The 20162-nt window shown below is 41.3% G+C and overlaps 1 protein-coding gene across 5 annotated transcripts in view; it reads right to left on the bottom strand.

The window, feature by feature from the left end:
* Positions 1–20162, bottom strand: part of CACNA2D3 (calcium voltage-gated channel auxiliary subunit alpha2delta 3) — a 797511-nt gene that overhangs the window by 361448 nt on the left and 415901 nt on the right. For all 5 annotated transcript variants that reach the window (XM_033926567.1, XM_033926568.1, XM_033926569.1 and 2 more), the window contains exon 11: positions 19406–19519. In XM_033926567.1, the coding sequence (XP_033782458.1) occupies positions 19406–19519 (114 nt within the window). The remainder of the gene's footprint in view (positions 1–19405; positions 19520–20162) is intronic.

Here is a 20162-nt window from a genome sequence, read left to right as displayed (position 1 = left end):
TTCAGGAGGAGTGTCGAGGGTGGGAGTTAGGCAGGACATGGGCCGGCTTAGACTTAGTCATACTGCATGTATAACCGAAAGTTATACAGCCCAGGATCGACGGAACTTGGACGTTGCGACTTAGACCATTTAAAACATGGTCTAAGTCAGTGATTCCCAACCCCGTCCTGGAGGAACACCAGGCCAATCGGGTTTTCAGGCTAGCCCTAATGAATATGCATGAGAGAGATTTGCATATGATGGAAGTGATAGGCATGCAAATTTGCTTCATGCATATTCATTAGGGCTAGCCTGAAAACCCAATTGGCCTGGTGTTCCTCCAGGACAGGGTTGGGAACCACTGGTCTAAGTCACAAAAATCCACCTAAAGTCACCAGATAAGCACTGCAAACACATAATACAGACCTCCACACACTACCCCAGTGATCACTGACCCCCCCCAACCCCATAAAAATCGTAATCACACCTGTAAAATTCAGCCCCCAGAACATCATCACCTGAAAGCCTGGCATAGGAAAGCCTAGTTGTGCTGCACAGAGGCATCTTAAACCGTCTTGGGGGTGGGTTGGGGACCCATAGAGAGGTGGACCCATGCCCATAAACCCCTGTAATCACTTCATTGATATTGAAACATGTGCACTCCCCTATACACCCCCAATACCCTTTTTTACTAGCATATAAGTGACTCCTGCAGCCATAAAGGCTATTGGGGTGGTAGATAAGTGGGTCTGGGGGATTCTGGAGGTGGTTTGGGGGGCTCACCATGACCTATAAGGGAGCTGTAGTGAGGAGAAGACATGACACCCTTTTTGTGAAGTTTACAGCAGTGCCCTGTAATGTACCTCACTATTTAGGTGGCATGTCTGGGTGTTCAGTCCATCACTTTGCAGATCCCTCCCACGTCCAACAGGGCTTGTTCTAGGCGTTTTTGACTTGGACAAAAATGTGGTATAAAGATGGACGATTTAGTGAATTGGACGATCAGATCGGCAGGATGTATAATTAAACGATTTTCGAAAGAAAAAAAATTTTGGACGTATTTTTCGAAAATGTGTCCTAGGCTGTTTTTTTACTTTTGACAACTTGCGACTTAGAGGAAAACGGACCTAGACGTTCCTTTCGATTATGCCCCTCCTGGTATCCAATGTCATAGAAATTGACCTGCAGTTGGAAAAAAAACCCCCAGTTTTCTCATATTTCACTACATCCCTTTTCCTTACATTCAGCAGCATCTCGTATCGGACCCTATATGCATATATGCTGCTCTTACAAACACGTACCTACACAGTTATACCTATCTTGGAAGACTGAAACATCAGCTCTTATTACAAAAAGTACCTGAAGGAGTTAATTTATTGCCTGTTGTTTTGTGTTTTTTTTTTTGTATGTGTGTACTTATGGTTTTATCATCCAAACTAAACCAAACTAAAACTTGGGTTTGTAAACCAGGTCATCACCAAAAAAGGAGCTCAACTCGGGTGACAATTTAAAAAACATAGAAAAAAAGGACGAGAAAAAGTGAGGGAGAATAAGTCAAAGAAAAACTAATAGGAATGATTTCCAAAATGATTTGCAAACAGGATTGTTTTTAAAGTTTTCCAAAATGATTGTAGACAGAATTTGATAGGCTTTCAAGACATTCTGTATTTGGTTTTCTCGCAAACTAATCTTTGGACTAAGAAAAAATGACCACATTAGCCCCTACTATAAAAAACTGCATTGGCTACCAATAGAAGAACAAATACTATTCAAATTTGCTTGCACCTGTTTCAAACAAGTCTGGGGCCTAGCCCCTTCATACCTGCAAACGCACTTCATCCTACACAACCCCACACGAACAACCAGAAACAAAAACATCTTTGCATACCCAAGATCACCCAAATCATTCCTGGATAGAACCTTTAAGCTCCAAGCGAACAGACAGCAAGTCTGGCTGAAAAACTACATAAATGAACCCAATCTGACTTACAGTGCACTCCAAAAATCAATTAAAACCGCCCTATTCGCCAAATTCATTGACTAAAACTGTCCTCTCCCTCACTAGGATTTCCCCCCTCTGTAAACGCCTTTTCTTTCTCTCAAGAAGCTCCTTTCATATATTCATGTATTCTTTACCCATAGAACGCCAATTAGTTTGTAAGTTTTCCATTTAGACTTATTGTATTGTATTAAGACTTTTTGTTATTTGCTGAACGTCTAGCCTTCTTTCAATGTGAACCGCCTAGAAATCGCCTGACTATGGCGGTATAGAAAAATAAAGTTATTATTATTCCAGGTCAGCTCAAAGCCCATTTTACTGACATGGAATACATTTCATACTTATTAGAGGAGAAAGATAAGAAAGGACCGCTCTGTAACCTCCACAGATCTTAAAAGGCTTTCTTAATGCACGGACACGTGAAAGATGATAGTGGAGAGGTAATAGTTAGCTTCTTAATAAAGGCTCCCAGTAAATGCATCGAGTGCACGTCGATGTAGTGCATGAAAAAGTTATTTGAAAATAAAAAAAAGTATGGGCTTGTTTCTGTGTGAAGCACCTCCCCCCCCCCCCCCCCCTCCAAATTTCAAGAATAAATCATTCTAAGGTCCATAAATCCTTCAATTTTCTAGCAGCAGGAATGAAGGGCTAATGGGTAACATTTTAGCATCTTGAGCAAGACTGCGCAATTTAGGCCCTGAGGTAAACTCTGTAATGGAGTGCAAATGATACGGAAAAACCGAAGACACGTCTTGTAATGGAGTAAATACAGAAATCCAAAGTCAGGCACCAAAGGAAAGAATGATCAATCGTGGTGCCAGTGTTTACTAGAAAATGCTGAACTGAGTTAAAGTTGGCTCCTCTATTTTGGGGCCTATGCTGGGCCTCGTTTTGAAGAGAATTTTCTTCTGTTCTTTATTTATTTTATTTCTTTATTCAGTTTTCTATACCGTTCTCCCAAGGGAGCTCATAACGGTTTACATGAATTTAATCGGGTACTCGAGCATTTTTCCCTGTCTGTCCCTGCGGGCTCACAATTTACCTAATGTACCTGGGGCAGTGGAGGGGTTAAGTGACTTGCCCAGGGTCACAAGGAGCAGCGTGGGTTTGAACCCACAACCTCAGGGTGCTGAGGCTGTAGCTTTAACCACTTCGCCACTCTAGAAATCAAAATGTAGTAGAAGTGAGCCAAGTATAGGACAGTGAAGCCATTGTGACATCACTGATGAGGTTGGCTCTTAGGCATTGGTGGAATGAGGCATTATGATGTCACAGTACCAGCACTGGTTATCAGAGGCTGAAATGTTTCATACTATTTATTTATTCAATTTTCTATAATGTTCTCCCAGGAGAGCTCAGAACGGTTTACATGAATTTATTCAGGTACTCAAGCATTTTTCCCTGTCTGTCCCGGCGGGCTCACAATCTATCTAATGTACCTGGGTCAATGGGGGGATTAAGTGACTTGCCCAGGGCCACAAGGAGCAGTGTGGGTTTGTACCCACAACTCCAGGGTACTGAGGCTGTAGCTTTAACCACTGTTCTCCTTGTACGGTAAAATTGTTCAGTGACTGGATGTTTACCAGATGATGGACACCAAATTCAATGGATCTTAAAACCTTTCTGGTTCAGTTCACTAACTAGCTAAGTAGCCTATCTTAGCTTTGTCAGCCAAGTTAACTGGTTGACTTCTAGGCTGCCACACTAATCCAGAAATTCGGTGCCAGAGGCTGGACTTGCCCTGCCACTGAAGATCTGGGGTAAATTTAACAGGCAGTTTCTGAGCGACTTACAAGCTGTTTATAGCTACAGGGTGACTATCAGTCCTCAGTTTTGTTGTCTGTCTAATGAAATTAATTATTTTAATCATGTCGGCCCCAAGTTTCTGCTTCCACTTTGATCTGTCTGTTTTCTTAACGCATGCAAATTGGACAGCGACCCAATTCACTACACAAAGTTTCGGATCCGACTGGGCTGGCCGCTTAACCCAAGAAGCGACTGCTGGAGACCAGTCGAAAAAGTCTTTTTGACTCTCCGGTTCCATAAAAGCCCTGCTCTGCCCCGTGTCTCCTGCCTGCTCGCCCCGATCTTCCAGCCTTGCTTTCTGCCCTGAGCTCCTACTCTCTGCCGCCTTCCCTGCATTGCGAGCCCGCGGGTTTAAAGCGGTGCTGCACACCGCTGTGCAGTCCCGCTTGAAACCCGCGGGCTCGCACTGCACGGAAGGCAGCAGAGAGCAGGAGAGTCTGGGCGGCAAGATTGCCTGGAAGGGGGGAGCAGGAGAGCCAGCTCACTTTTTATTCCCTTCACTTTTTTATTTTATTCACTTTGTGCCCTGCAGAATTTCTCTCTCTCTTACCTCCTGTGTGTTTACATTATATTAACATCTTCTCCTCTATTCTGTTCTACCCTTTGCCCAGAATTTCCTTGTCTCTTCCCTTTCCCTATCCATTAGAGAATGACACGGTGACAAAATTCATCACCGTCCCCGCGGATAACCGCGGGAAATAATCCCATGTCATTTTCTAGTGTCTATTTCAACCTCGGTCCTTCTACACCAGCATTCTTCAAAGCAAAGCTTGCGGGTCAGTGGTTGTGGCCATTCATACTCTGATTCTTATGTGAGCCAAGGATAATGAAGCCATTGTGACATCACTGATGTGATTGGCTCTTAGGCACTGGTGGAATGAGGCGTTATGACATCACAATATCTGCTCTGGATACCAGAGACTGTCATTCTGTAGTGTCTGATTCAACCTCGGTCCTTCTACACCAGCATTCTTCAAAGCACAGCTTGCGGGTCAGTGGCTGTGCTTATGGGAGCCAAGGATAATGAAGCCATTGTGACATCACTGATGTGATTGGCTCTTAGGCACTGGTGGAATGAGGCATTATGACATCACAATCTCAGCTCTGGAATGTTGCTGCTCAATCTCAGCATTCTTCAAAGCAAAGCTTGCGGGTCAGTGGTTGTGGCCATTCATACTCTGATTCTTATGTGAGCCAAGGACAATGAAGCCATTGTGACATCACTGATGTGATTGGCTCAGGCACTGGTGGAATGAGGCATTATGACATCACAATATCTGCTCTGGATACCAGAGACTGTCATTCTGTAGTGTCTGTTTCAACCTCAGTCCTTCTACACCAGCATTCTTCAAAGCAAAGCTTGCGGGTCAGTGGTTGTGGCCATTCATACTCTGATTCTTATGTGAGCCAAGGATAATGAAGCCATTGTGACATCACTGATGTGATTGGCTCTTAGGCACTGGTGGAATGAGGCTTTATGACATCACAATATCTGCTCTGGATACCAGAGACTGTCATTCTGTAGTGTCTGTTTCAACCTCAGTCCTTCTTCAAAGCAAAGCTTGCGGGTCAGTGGTTGTGGCCATTCATACTCTGATTCTTCCCTCTCTCCTTAAAGAATGACATGAAGATGGTTTCCCGCGGTTATCCGCGGGGACGGGAACGGTGATGAATTTTGTCACCGTGTCATTCTCTACTATCCATCTCCTTCCTCTATTCCCTTCCCCCTTGATCCAGCATCTCCCTTAACTTTCCCCATGCCAGCACTGCCATTCTTACAGATCTGCAACAGAAGTAAAGGAAAAACAGCAGTAAGAGGAAAAAAGCAGTAAGAGGTCTTGGAACCCAAGAGCATACTCTATCTTCAGGTCACGCCCCCACCAATACAGACATTCAGTGTTGGAGGGAGTGAGACTAGGCAATGCTGAGTGCACATATGAGCTCCAAGGCCATGTGCTAATCTTTCCTTGTGCTTCTGCTGCTTCTTAATCACATTTGGGGGTACTTCTCAAACTTGCCCCTCCCCACGTAATGTCTTCTTGCTCACTGACTTTTAATTGTGGTCTTCTTTTCAGGGAAATAGGAGCCAACATGTTTCACCCACAGAAGATTTTTTTCAAGGCTTATCATCCCTTAGCAAGCTTTACACCGACACATCAGACCACAGTAGGTGAAACATGTTGGCTCCTATTTCCCTGAAAAGAAGACCACAATCAAAAGCTAAGTACCCTTGAAATATGCTAGAAGGGTTGTTAAATAAAAATGTAAAAGTACAGTTAGTAAAAATTGATAGCGGTCCCAGTGAGGAAGTAGTACATAAAGCCTAGGGCAGTGGAAACTTTTGAGCCCAGGTGGTACTTCTGAGGAGCTGGGGATTATATATTGGAGGTGAGGAATTTGAGATACATACTGAGCTTGGCAGATATCTTGGTGAGAGCAGCTGTTCCATTAGCATAAATATAAATGTTGTTTGAAAACTGCCATATACACTAGTAAGGACAGAGGACATTTTGAAAGAAGAAACGCTGAGAAATTGTTATCAATGATAAATAAGAGAATGGGGACTAAAACGTGGTAATGCAGGCATCAAAGCATTCAAAATGAATCTCTTCATCAAGGCAGTTAATATCTCCCAATATACAAATAAAATCCACACAACCCACACAGAGATTTGATGAAACAACTTGGTTTTCTTGCAAACTTAAATCAATATATTGAAAGAAAAAATGAAACACTGTCGGCCCTCCCCTACCCCCCCCCCCCAAAAAAAAAAAAAAGCACAGGTGTCTTTGTTTTCCCTCTCCCTCTTCCTCTCTCTGGGCTACGAATGACAGTAAGGAATTCAACAAAATCCTAAATGGAAGATGTGCAATTTAAATGTCAATAGACATTCAATTCTGGGATGGACAGTCTGGCAGCAGAATTCTGCACCTGGGCTCCCTGAACAGAGGATTGGATAAGGAAGAAGAATGTTATCATCATTACTCAATTCCAGTCGAGTATTATGAGGCACAGAGGAATGGGAGGAGTACACAGAGTGGTTTATTCAAGGACACGGATTCAACTTGATGGGCAATGATTTCGCTTTACTTGCAATGCAAATTTCTAGAAATGTAGCACGATGGCCAGAAAAGGCCATGTGACCTATCAAGTCTACCCATCTCTCGTAACCACTAAACCACATCTCTTCCCAAGAAGGGATGACTTTGTGAAATATTTGGGCGATTAAGAACCGAGAAACATCTTTTCCCACTTGAAAAAAAGATTAGTCACAGCTATAGCTTTGGCAGAACATGCATTTGCCTGTTCATTTGGTCTGAATCACAGGATGCAAGTTATTATCATAAACCCAATTTAAAGGATGAAGATCCAATAAGAACACTTCCTTAAAGAATGACATACTCTTCTTATTATATTGATCAAACCTCAAATCTAACCACGTTGCCTCAAATGTACCTATGTCCGATTGTTGCAATGTTCAGAAAAATAAAATAATGACTGAAAAAAATGTCATAAAAATACCACCTGCAAAAAAGAGAGAGAGAGAGAGAGAGAGAGAGAAAAAAGAAAGTGTGCTCTTACAACACAAATTTGAAATCTAGCAAAATTTACTGGCTACGTTTGCGTTGAACATTGCAACATGCTGGTGGCAACATCAATACAGCAGATGCTAAACTAAGCCTTAAGTTTATATACCGCATCTTCTACACGGAAGTGGAGCTCGGCACGGTTTACAAAGCTTAAAAACAAAAGGAGAGAGATTTACAGGAGCATATAAATAGAGGGAATATAAGCAGGGAAATAAAGTTATATGTTAGAGAATAGCCAGGTTTTCATTGGAGGGTGCCCAGGTTCCGCAGCGGGGTAGTGAGATCGTTCCAAAGGCCTGTGATTTTAGAGAGAAGGGATTTTCCCAGTTTGCCTGCGTAGAGGGTACCGTGTAGAGAGGGGAAGGATAGTTTATGTCTGTGGATGGATCTGGTGGTAGCAGGCCTCGAGGCGTTAAAGGATAGTGGGGATTAGGGGAGGGAGGATGCCGTGAATGATCTTGAAAGCCAGGCAGGAGCATTTGAAATGAATTCTGGGAATCACTGGGAGCCAGTGAAGATTGGTTAGGAGTGGGGAGACAGGGTCAAATTTGCGTTTTGCAAAGATCAGCTTGGCTGCAGCATTCTAGATAAGCTGGAGTCTTTGAAGATTTTTTTTTTGTTAGGCATAAATATATGGCATTGCAGTAGTCGAGTTGAGAGAGGATGATGGATTGGACAAGGACTACGAAATGTTTTGGGCGAAAGGAGGATCTTACTTTCCTCAGCATGTGGAGGCTGAAAAAGTCATGATTTTGCCAGGGAATTTGAAGGTGATGCCGAGTCTTGCAACTTGAGAATTGACACGGGGGCAAATTTTCCCCCATCCCCGCAGGAACTCAAATTTCCCCATCCCGTCCCCCGCGAGTTTTGGTGCTTGTAAGCTCAGCCTTTACCGCACAAACCGCAAACATTTAGGATTTTAGTGTTTGAAGCTTATGCAGATGAGGATGGAGTTTGCAGGAATAGGGCAGGGACAGGACGAGAAAATGAGTTCCCATGGGGACGAAGAAAAATTTGTCCCCATGTCACTCTCTACTTGGAAGAACAGTATACAAAAATGAATAAATAGTGTGAAAAGTTTCAGCCTTTGATAACAAGTTTCAAGTTTTATTAGGATTTTATATACCGCCTATCAAAGTTATCTAAGTGGTTTTACAATCAGATACTCAAGCATTTTCTCTATCTGTCCTGGTGGGCTCTAACGTACCTGGGGCTATGGAGAGCTGGTATTTTGACATCATAATGCCTCATTCCACCAATGCCTAAGAGACCAGCCTCATCAGTGATGTCACAATGGCTTGATTGTCCTTTACTTGGTTCACTTTTACTACATTTTGATTTCTAGAGTGGTGCGGTATAGAGAATGAAATGGGGACAAATTTGTCCCTGTCCCCACAGGAACTCAATTTCCCCATGAGTTTTGTCACTGTCCCTGCCCCATTCCTGTAAGCTCTACCTTAACCGCACAAGCCTCGGATGCTTATGATTTTAAAGTGTTTGAGGCTTGTGCAGATGAGGACGGAGCTTGCAGGGATGGGGCAGAAACAGGAAAATGAGTTCCCGTGGGGACAGGGAAAATAGTCACTGACACAAATTTTATATTACTTTTGAGTCACGTGTTGATGGAATTAATCACGGGCCGCTGGGAGTTGCCAACAATAGTTTGAGAAATGATCTCCGTTGGATTATAAACAGCTGTTAATCATTGGAAGGATTCACAACGCCATCATGAATGATCATCTTTCCTGCCTAGACACACACAGATAAGTGCCAATATTTCTTTATATATAGACATGTGGGTCCTATGGTAATGTAGCCTTTATAAAGTGAAAATTAAGATGTGTTTAGGAGGTGAAATATATAATGTGCAATGATGGTTCTTTGTAAATCATGGCCCTGGTACCAACCCCAGATGCGACCTTGGTGGAGGCACTGAGCACATTATTAAATTATAAAAATTTATTTTGAAATAATTTTTTTTAGTATTTTTGAAGAATGACATCACAATAGGAGCACTGGAATGTTGCTAGTATTTGAGTTTCTGCCAGGTACATGGGACCTGGGTTGGCCACTGTTGGAATCAGGATATTGGGCTTAATGGACCTTCGGTCTGGCCCAGTATGGCAATTCTTATGTCCTTATTTAAAATGGTGCCCTACATTTAAGGCATCTGTAGAAGACAATAGATGTGATTCTGGACGTGGCACCTATCGGTGATTGACTTGCGGCAGGCACCTATCTTGGCAGATGCCATTTCCACAATCATGCCCTGAGGGCTCAGGACCTGCCACAATAGTTTTTACATGCACATATTTCAATTATTTTTTTTTTTAAAGCAAGCATGAACATGCTACCCACATGAACATTCCAGTCATACAGCACACAGCTGCCAACTCTTGGTGCTAAAGTTGTGTGTCATTGGCTCCCGGCTTATCTTAGCATTCAATTCAAATGTGCTTGCGTCTCTTTCAAAATTTTATCTGGTATTTTTATTCCCCTCGTTCCCTTATTATGGAACGTCTACAGATTCTCCTATGCAAGAGGCATCCTACAATTCAAACTCTCCCTTCCTTCCAGAAAAGGAGTTAAAGGAGTCAAGAACTTTAGTCAATCTTTGGCTTTTAAACTTTCGCAACTATGGAATGAACTCCCCTTAACTCTTAGGAGCCCCAGTCCTTTCCAATCTTTTCGTAAATTTCTAAAAACCTTTCTATTTTGCTAAACACTTTGAAAATTAATCTCTTTTGAAACCTTTGTTTTTACTTTTTTTCAGTTCTTATTTAATTGTTGTAAACCGAGTCGAGCTTCCTTAGGTTGATGACCCATAGTAACATAGTAACATAGTAGATGACGGCAGATAAAGACCCGAATGGTCCATCCAGTCTGCCCAACCTGATTCAATTTAAAATTTTTTTTTTTTTTTTTTCTTCTTAGCTATTTCTGGGCGAGAATCCAAAGCTTTACCCGGTACTGTGCTTGGGTTCCAACTGCCGAAATCTCTGTTAAGACTTACTCCAGCCCATCTACACCCTCCCAGCCATTGAAGCCCTCCCCTGCCCATCCTCCTCCAAACGGCCATACACAGACACAGACCGTTCAAGTCTGCCCAGTAACTGGCCTAGTTCAATCTTTAATATTATTTTCTGATTCTAAATCTTCTGTGTTCATCCCACGCTTCTTTGAACTCAGTCACAGTTTTACTCTCCACCACCTCTCTCGGGAGCGCATTCCAGGCATCCACCACCCTCTCCGTAAAGTAGAATTTCCTAACATTGCCCCTGAATCTACCACCCCTCAACCTCAAATTATGTCCTCTGGTTTTACCATTTTCCTTTCTCTGGAAAAGATTTTGTTCTACGTTAATACCCTTTAAGTATTTGAACGTCTGAATCATATCTCCCCTGTCTCTCCTTTCCTCTAGGGTATACATATTCAGGGCTTCCAGTCTCTCCTCATATGTCTTCTGGTGCAAGCCTCCTATCATTTTCGTCGCCCTCCTCTGGACCGCCTCAAGTCTTCTTACATAAAGTACATAAAGTTAAGCTTCAGTTTAGTTTAGTTTAGTCAGAACACACTAGGAACCACTGATCTATTAATGCCATTCTTACACTACCCTCAACATGTCTTATGACCCTTTCCTCCTACCTACTCTGATTATAAACTTTTTAGAGTTTCATCTAACTTACCTAATACATATGTATTTTTCTGTGTTCACAATTAGGACTGCACAAAAACACAAAAAGAAGTATATTAGTTTCCAACCTCAAGATCCTACCGTAGTCCTCAACACCAGTGAGGCTATTACCTCAACATTCAGCGCCCTATGCTCCAGCCACTTCTCCAAATGGCTCACTGCCACCATGAACCCACTGCATCAACTCAATCAACATGAGAAATGTATATAATTGCACTGCTGGTACCATAATAGTTAGACGTCCTTGCAGAACTGCAAGTGCTTCTACAGCCAGGCTTATGTGGCAGACTAGGCACAATTTATGCTGACTGAGTCAGTGCAGTGGGTTATTGGTGGAGGGAAGCCATCCAGAGAAGTCCCAGGATAGTCAGGTAACAGCCATGAATTTATTGGTTGCTATTTGGATTACTTTAGTTGTGGTTGTGGTTGGGTCTATGTAGAAGGGTAGATTACAATTGAAGAAGTTAACAGTCTTGGAGAAGGAATGATAATTCTTTTTTATTTATGAAACTTTTATCACATTCAGAGAAACGCATGAACAGTACTATGAAATAAGATCAAATATATTTAAGATGAAAAGGAAATATTAAGAATTATAATTTAGCCCACAATTGGAGAGTCAAGATTACATAAGAATAAAGGAAAACAAATATAGTCTTTATAAATAGTTGCACCACAGTTTAGAACAGCTGGTTAAGGTCCTATGGTTAAGCATTAGAAACTACTGGGAGTCCTTAGCAGTCAAAAATTCCAGAAGTTGTTTCAGCTCCAGAAACAAATATAAATTAAACTCAAAAATTACAAAGCAATGTGAAGGAAATTTGAAAATAAATGTCCCAGAAAGAGCCAAAACCCTTGACCTCAAGGCCAAAAAGCTGCTTCTTCTAACTTAACAATTCAAGAAAAGTTCTTATAATTGAGCCAAAATCCCCCCATCTGGTTCATATGCCTAAAGTATTATTTCAACACCAAGTTACGGCCAGGCTCTAACACAAAAGTGACCACAAGAGCTAACTTTCCTGATATCAGTTCCATAGATGACTCGAGAAACTCAGTTAAATTCATATGAAAGCCTGCAAGCTCTGGGTTTGAGTCTGAGTCTCAAGTTGTGTAGAAACATCTGCATTGGACTTAGAAAATTGAGAAAACAGTACCTAACAGAACCTGCCCAGGCTTTAAAATGCTTTCCATATTAACTTCATTGTTACTTCTGCCAATAATTCAACACTGAGATTCTTCCATAAGGCATCATAGAAAACTTCCCTGCTCCAGAGGCCACCACAGAAGCTCCCCAAGTAACTGCTTCAACCAATTCACTTGGTGAGGGGATGACAGCAGGATCCCATGACTAGGAAATGACATTAAAGGGACAGCCGACAGCAAGTTGGAGATACTGATCACGCCAGGGAAACTAAACAGGTACAGGGGGAAGAGAAGGGGGAATGCATGGCAGGGGAGCAGAGAAGAGGGCAAGGGGTACCACCGCCGCAGGCACCTCCCACCCTCACTATGCCAGTGTGTAGTAGCAACATTCCATGCTACCAATTTAGGGCAAGCAGTGGCTTCTCCCCGTCTGTCTCAACAGCAGACTATGGACTTTTCTGCCAGAAACTTGTCCAAAACCAGCCATGATAACCGCTGTTATCACATCCTCTGTCAATACGTTCCAAAGCTTAACTATTCTCTGAGTGGAAAAAATATTTCCTCCTATTGGTTTTAAAAGTATCTCCCTGTAACTTCATTGAGTGTTCCCTAGTCTGTCGTTTTTGATGGAGTAAAAAAATTGATCCACTTGTACCCATTCTATACCACTCAGGAATTTGTAGACTTTAATCATATCTCCCCCTCAGCCATCTCTTTTTAGGCCTTCCTCATATGAGAGGAGTTCCATCCCCTTTATCATCTTGATTGTTTTTCTTTGAACCTTTTCTAGTTCACATAATGAGATAATGAAGCCAGAACTGAATGCAATACTCAAGGTGAGGTCACACCATGGATCGATACAGAGGCGTTATAACATTTTTAGACTTGTTTATCATCCCTTTTCTAATAATTTGTAGCATCTTGTTTGCTTTTATTGGCCACCACCACACATTGGGTGGAAGGTTTCAGCATATTGTCTACAATGACACCCAGATTTTTTTCTTGGGCACTGCCCCCTAAGGTGGACCCTAGCATCTGGTAACTCTGATTTGGGTTATTCTCCACATTAAATTTCATCTGCCATTTAGACACACCGTCTTCCAATTTCCTAAGGTCTGCCCGCAATTCTTCACAGTCTGCATGCATTTTAACAACTTTGAACAGTTTAATGTCATCTGCAAACTTAATTACCTCACTCATTATTCCAATTTTCATATAATTTATAAATAAGTTAAATAGAGTCAATCCCAGTACAGATCCCTGTGGCACTCCACAACTGAACATTGCCTCCTATCTCAGGAACCTTTCATGAGGAAATTTGCTAAAAGCATTTTGAAAATCTAGATATACTATATCAACTGGCTCACATTTATCCACATGTTTATTCACACTTTCAGAGAAGTCAAACAAATTGGTGAGGCAAGACCTCCCTTGCCTGAACCCATTCTGACTCTGTCCCATTAAATCATGTTGTGTATGTGTTCCACAATTTTATTTTTTTATAATTGTTTCCACTATTTTGTTTGACATTGAAGTCAGGCTTACTGGTCTGTAATTTCCTAGATCATCCCTGGAACCCTTTTTAAAAAATCTGCATAAAATTGGCCACCCTTCAGGCAATCTACAGACAATTTTAGCAACAGGATGTCCGGGGCAGTACTTGGTGAGACCTCCCAGGAAAGTGACTTGGGAGTTCTGATCGACAAGTCGATGAAACCATCTGCGCAATGTGCGGAAGCGGCGAAAAGGGTGAACAGAATGCTAGGAATGATAAAGAAGGGGATCATGAACAGATCGGAGAAGGTTATTATGCCGCTGTACCGGGCCATGGTGCACCCTCACCTGGAGTACTGCGTACAGCACTGGTCGCCGTACATGAAGAAGGACATGGTACTACTCGAAAGGGTCCAGAGAAGAGCGACCAAGATGGCTAAGGGGTTGGAGGAGCTGCTATACAGCGAAAGATTAGAGAAACCGGGCCTCTTCTCCCTCGAACAGAGGAGATTGAGAGGGGACATGACCGAAACATTCAAGGTACTGAAGGGGATAGACTTAGAAGTCAAGGACAGGTTGTTTACCCTCTCCAAGATAGGGAGAACGAGAGGGCACCCTCTAAAGTTGAAAGGGGATAGATTCTGTACAAACGTAAGGAAGTTCTTTTTCACCCAGAGAATGGTAGAAAACTGGAACGCTCTTCCGGAGGGTGTTATAGGGGAAAACGCCCTCCAGGGATTCAAGCCAAAGTTGGACAATTCCTGCTAAACTGGAATGTACGCAGATGAGGCTGGACTAATTTAGAGCACTGGTCTTTGACCTGGGGGCCACCACGTGAGCGGACTGCTGGGCATGATGGACCGCTGGTCTGACCCAGCAGTGGCAATTTTTATGTTCTTATGTTCTTTCAGTATCCTGGGTTGTATACCATCCGGTTCAGGGGATTTATCGCTCTTTAACTTGGTCAATTTGACTTAGTATGTCTTCCAGGTTCAGCAAGATTTCTTTTAGTCCCTCTGCATCATCACCCTTGAAAACCATTTCCTCTAGTTAATTTCTAGACAGGTTAAATAGGTATTAAATAAGTATGCTGTCTTTGGATGGCATTAGATCTAAGAAAAAAGGAGGAAAGAGTGGGTGGATAGAGTGGGGGATTCAGAGTAGGGATATGTTTAAAAAAGGGGAAGGATTTAGGACTCCTATTCAATATATACAAAGAATGGAATTTCTTTTTCTATATTGTACAGCAATTGTTTTGATTTGTGACTGTTCTAGTTGGTTGTTCATGTACTGGTACTTGTTTGCTTTTGTACTAATGAAGAGATTTCATATAAAAGTAATAGCATCACAATATCTGGGAAAAATCAAAGCCTTTCTTCCTCAGCCTATTGAGTACACCCGGTAGGATATCTTTTATTTTGTTTGTTACAGAATTACAAAAAACCCCCCCACATAATTTGAAAAAAAAGGCCTCAAAGAACGCATTCTTGCCCTATTATGAGTAGTTTTCCCTTATCTTCAGATAAGAAAAAATGTTTTTGTTTGGCTGCAGTGCACAATTTTGGACCACACTGCCTGGTTCCCCCCAGAGATAGCTAATCAACCTAAGTTATGTTGTAGCATACAAAAGTCTTGAGTCACTCTTTTGTCCTACGAGGCACAGCTAACAACAACACACACGGCACATAATGATAATAGCACCTGTCTTTTCAAGTATCTCCGTCTTCTTAAGGAACAAAAATCAATTTAATAACACCCAGACAATAGTCATTCAGAACAGTCAATTTACTGCAATAATGCTCCACTCCTGCTAAACCAGCAGGTCTACCAAGCTCCTGTTTTCTCTTTGGTTATTGTCAGCTGCCCCCTTTTCTTTTCTGATAGCCAATAAATACTGTGGACCCAACAAAGATATATTGAGTACTTCCAGTAGCTTAATCTTGTATAACACAACAAATAAACGTCTTCTATTATCTGAAAAACTATCTACAAAATGCAATTGGTCCTGTAAGACAGGTGTAAGATTTATCTTCAGTGGTGGCTGGTATTAGTGCAAACATCATACTGTCTGTTTTAAATAGATCCGTAGCATATCTAAACTTAGGGGGTATCAATGTTACAGGTCCCATTTTAGGCAATGAGAATTAGTTCTAAAAGCTGATCTTAACAGTAAAATAACCTGTCTTAATGAGAGCAAAACAACAACAAAAAAAATCACCACAAGGTCCACAGAAGAAACAAAGAGAAAGCCAACATAAGGAACGGAAGCTGTGGAGACGAAAATCTTGATGCCCAAGCTTTATTAACATTCTTCACATAAAAGTCTTCAAGTGAAGGTGTTTAAAAACATCCAAATGATGCACGGAGAGAATTTGTTACTCCTGGCTGTGAACAACTAGAGCAGCGGTCTCAAACGCAAACCCTTGGCAGGGCCACATTTTGGATTTGTAGGTACTTGGAGGGCCTCAGAAAAAAAATAATGTCTTATTAAAGAAATGACAATTTTGCATGAGGTAAAACTCTTTATAGTTTATAAATCTTTCCTTTTGGCTAAGTCTTAATAATAATATTGTCATTTATAGCTAAAGAGATATATGATCAAGAAATGGTTTTAGTTTACTTTTGTGATTATGAGAATCATACCAAGGGTCTCAAAATAGTACCTGGCGGGCCATGAGTTTGAGACCACTGAGTTAAGGGGAACAGTTAATCTGCTGGCTGGGTTGGAGGGCAGAGGGGAGAACAGGACGATCAAGCCATTGTGACATCAATGATGAGGCTGGCTCTTATTGGTGGAATGAGGCATTATGACATCACAATCTCAGCTCTGCTTCCCAAAGGCAAATAGGCTGTCATGGTTACAGTTTAGCCAGTGGTCTCAAACTCAAACCCTTTGCAGGGCCACATTTTGGATTTGTAGGTACTTGGAGGGCTCAGAAAAAAAATGTCGTCTTATTAAAGAAATGACAATTTTGCATTAGATAAAATTCTTTATAGTTTATAAATCTTTCCTTTTGGCTAAGTCTTAATAATAATATTGTCATTTATAACTAAAGAGATATATGATCAAGAAACGGTTTTATTTTACTTTTGTGATTATGAGAAACATACCGAAGGCCTCAAAGTAGTACCTGGCGGGCTGCGAGCTTTGAGACCACTGAACTAGAGATAGAAGAGAAGGGGGGTGCACGTGTGGTGGTCAGGGGAGGAGTGGGAAGAGGCGGGGGCAGTGAGGAGGAGGGGTGCCGGCACCCCCCGCCATGATGGCACCTGGTGAGGACTGCCCCTCTTACTACGCTATTGCATGTTGATAACTCCCTCTCCCCTTAGCGTTAAGAGTTTCAGTCTCTGGCAACCATGCTTCATAATGTGATGTCATAGTGCCTCATTCCACCAATGCAACCTTATCAGTGATGTCACAATAGCTTGATTGCGCTATACTTGGCTCACATTTTTTGCATATAGTAGTGATTTCAATTTATAGAGACATTTCTTTTTTTCTTTCATTAAGGGGGGAAGTTATTATCATGGGCTCTCATTAAGAAAGGGGGGGGGAGGAATTTGCCATTTGGACACACCATCTTCCAATTTCCTAAGGTCTGCCTGCAATTCTTCACAGTCTGCATGCATTTTAACAACTTTGAACAGTTTAATGTCATCTGCAAATTTAATCACCTCACTCGTCGTTCCAGTTTCCAGATCATTTATAAATAAGTTAAATAGCACCGATCCCAGTACAGACCCCTGCGGAACTCCACTGTTTACTCTCCTCTCCTCCATTGCATAGTTTAGTCTTATAACCTCCTTTTGCAGAGGTAAGATTGAACATTTGTCAATTAATATCATATAATTTCCATTTCATAGCCAGTAGGATTGATTTTGACTGGTCATATGTTACAGAAAGAAGATGGAATCTTGATTCATCTCATGCTATGACTCCATTTAATGCAAAAAAATAAAATTGCAAGTAAGACATTTGAGATGGTCAATATTCAATTGGCACACTGTCCTTTCTACTCTCTGACATGTGTATTTAACCTTTTGGCTAAATAGATAAATAAAAATAAACTGCAAAATTTGTAAACCCCTTAGGGTAATGTGCAAACATTGAGTCAAAATTTGACTCCAAACATAAGATAGTCAAGTCAATAATGAGTGAAATCCATATCCCCCTCCCAAAAATATGTTATTTTTTCTGTACTGCATAATTAAAGCAATTCAGATCTCCTGTAACACATACTGCACCGAAAGATTATTAAGGGTATTTGGGAGAATATTCCCATAAATGTACACTTGTAATAAACCACCACGGGAGCTTGTGGTTTTACAAACGACATCTGTTTTAGAAATCAGTCATTCTAAATTGTACATGTGGTGTTATTACGGAGGTTTGCTGTTGGATGTTGTTGCATTTCTGCACTAAGAATACAGATCATTTGTCAGAAGCTGTTTGCAAAATCACAGGCTATGATGGTTGGAGGTTACAGGGTTTCTTCACAGTTCAATTCTTAACAAAAATATCTTCACAAAGACAAATCTTTGCAGATTTACTTAAGTCACAGTTTGATAAGGCTTGCCTAGGAAAGCTTGTCTTGAAAACAACAATTAAAATATATATTTTTTAAATTGTGTTTAATTTTAAAACAGAGAATGGTGAAGTTTCTGGAACCCGGTGGATTACAAGACCGGAGGCAATATGGATTCACTAGAAGTAGGTCTTGTCAAACAAATCTGATCAATTTTTTGGACTGGGTGACCAGAGAATTGGATAGAAGGAGTGTGCTAGATGTGGTGTATTTAGATTTTAGCAAAGCCTTTGTCAGCGTTCCACACAGACGTCTTATAAATAAACTGAGTGCCCTCGGGATGGGCCCCAAAGTGACGGGCTGGATCAAGAACTGGTTGAGTGGAAGACGACAGAGGGTAGTGGTTAATGGAGATTCCTCTGAGATATGCCTCAAGGTTCTGTTCATGGCCATAAGATTGAGATCGTGCAATGTACTTTTCTTTGGAAAGTCCATTACAAAGCAAAACCGGCAAAATGGAGTTGATGGAACTGGAAATTCCCAGGTTTATTGATAACATAAAATGAAACACATAAATCAATAAAAGCAATAACAGCTGACAAAGAGTTCCAGGTTTATCCCAGTCTGTATTCAAACAATTCCGCCTTGTCATATACAATGATAGTGGACAAGGGATTCCACAAACACAATATGGCAAATCAGCTGGGAAATGGGAACCAAATAGATGAATAGGACCCTATGTGGTCTGTGTTTTGGCATGTAGAAATGCCTTCATTAGGGGTCCCTCACTGAAATCACACAGCTGATCCAAAGAATAAACAAATTCATAAAACGCACAATGCGATGAACGTGTCTGAACGCCAACGCTGAGCAAAAAAGCAAAGCAAAAAAAGATACTACAGACATTAAACATTGTCCCTCTCCAATGTATGGAGAAATTAGCTCAATGAACATATTACATGGGAAGAGCATTAGAAGAGTTAGAATTAATGAACTTGAGAGAAGCGTTAGTGGTAAATTTGAGCGGCTGTAATCACACTCCAATTACCCTGGTGGAGGAGTATGTGCAAAACTAACCCAGCTGGAGAAATTGCTCCCCGAGAGAAGAACAGTTGCTCTGGGTAGACTGCCAGGCACTTCCTTTACTTATATTAACTATGTATGCTCCACTTACCTTTCTATCTGGCCAGTTATACTTTGCAAATATCGTATCATAGGTGTCAACAGCCCCATCAGTTATTAGCATTATGGCTTGGCTACAGATACTTCCCTCTCCAGTGTGGTTGAACTGTGAAGAAAAACAGAATATTTTAGTACCCACTGCAGATATAGTTTCAAGTTTCAAGTTTATTTAAGGCTTGATATACCGACCATCACATGTATCTGGACGATTTACAATGTTAAGAATTAAAAAAAAAAAACAAATCTGTTTAATTTTAAAAATCTAATTAATATGAAATTTTTAAAAAAGGGTAAAACTAAAACTATGACAAATTAGAACTTATTAGAGACGAAAGGCACTAGGGGATAGGGAAGTTTTAATTACAATCTATAAAAATAAATAAATAAGAGGAAGGATAGAGGGGTAGGGAATAACGAGAGGAAGGGAGCGATGGCATTTCTTAAAAAAGAAAAGAAAAAGAAAAGAAAAAGAAAAGAAAAAGAAAAAAGGATTTTTTTTTCTCCGCTTATTAATAGGCATCTTTAAAAAGAAACATTTTAAAGATTCGTTTTACCAGTTACCAGTAAGAAGACTTTGAATGGTAGCGGTTTAACGCACATAACAGCGCACGCTAAACCGCCGGACGCACTAGCCGCTACCGCCTCCTCTTGAGCAGGCGGTAGTTTTTCGGCTAGCGCGGGGGTAGCGCGTGATTAAAAGCCGCCATCGCGGCTTCGTAAAAGGAGCTCACCGTATCGTATAGATAAAT

This window comes from Geotrypetes seraphini, chromosome 17, assembly GCF_902459505.1.
Source record: "Geotrypetes seraphini chromosome 17, aGeoSer1.1, whole genome shotgun sequence".
NCBI lineage: Eukaryota > Metazoa > Chordata > Amphibia > Gymnophiona > Dermophiidae > Geotrypetes > Geotrypetes seraphini.
The sequence above is the reverse complement of the archived record's forward strand: the minus strand, read 5'-3'. Positions and strand labels throughout refer to the sequence as shown.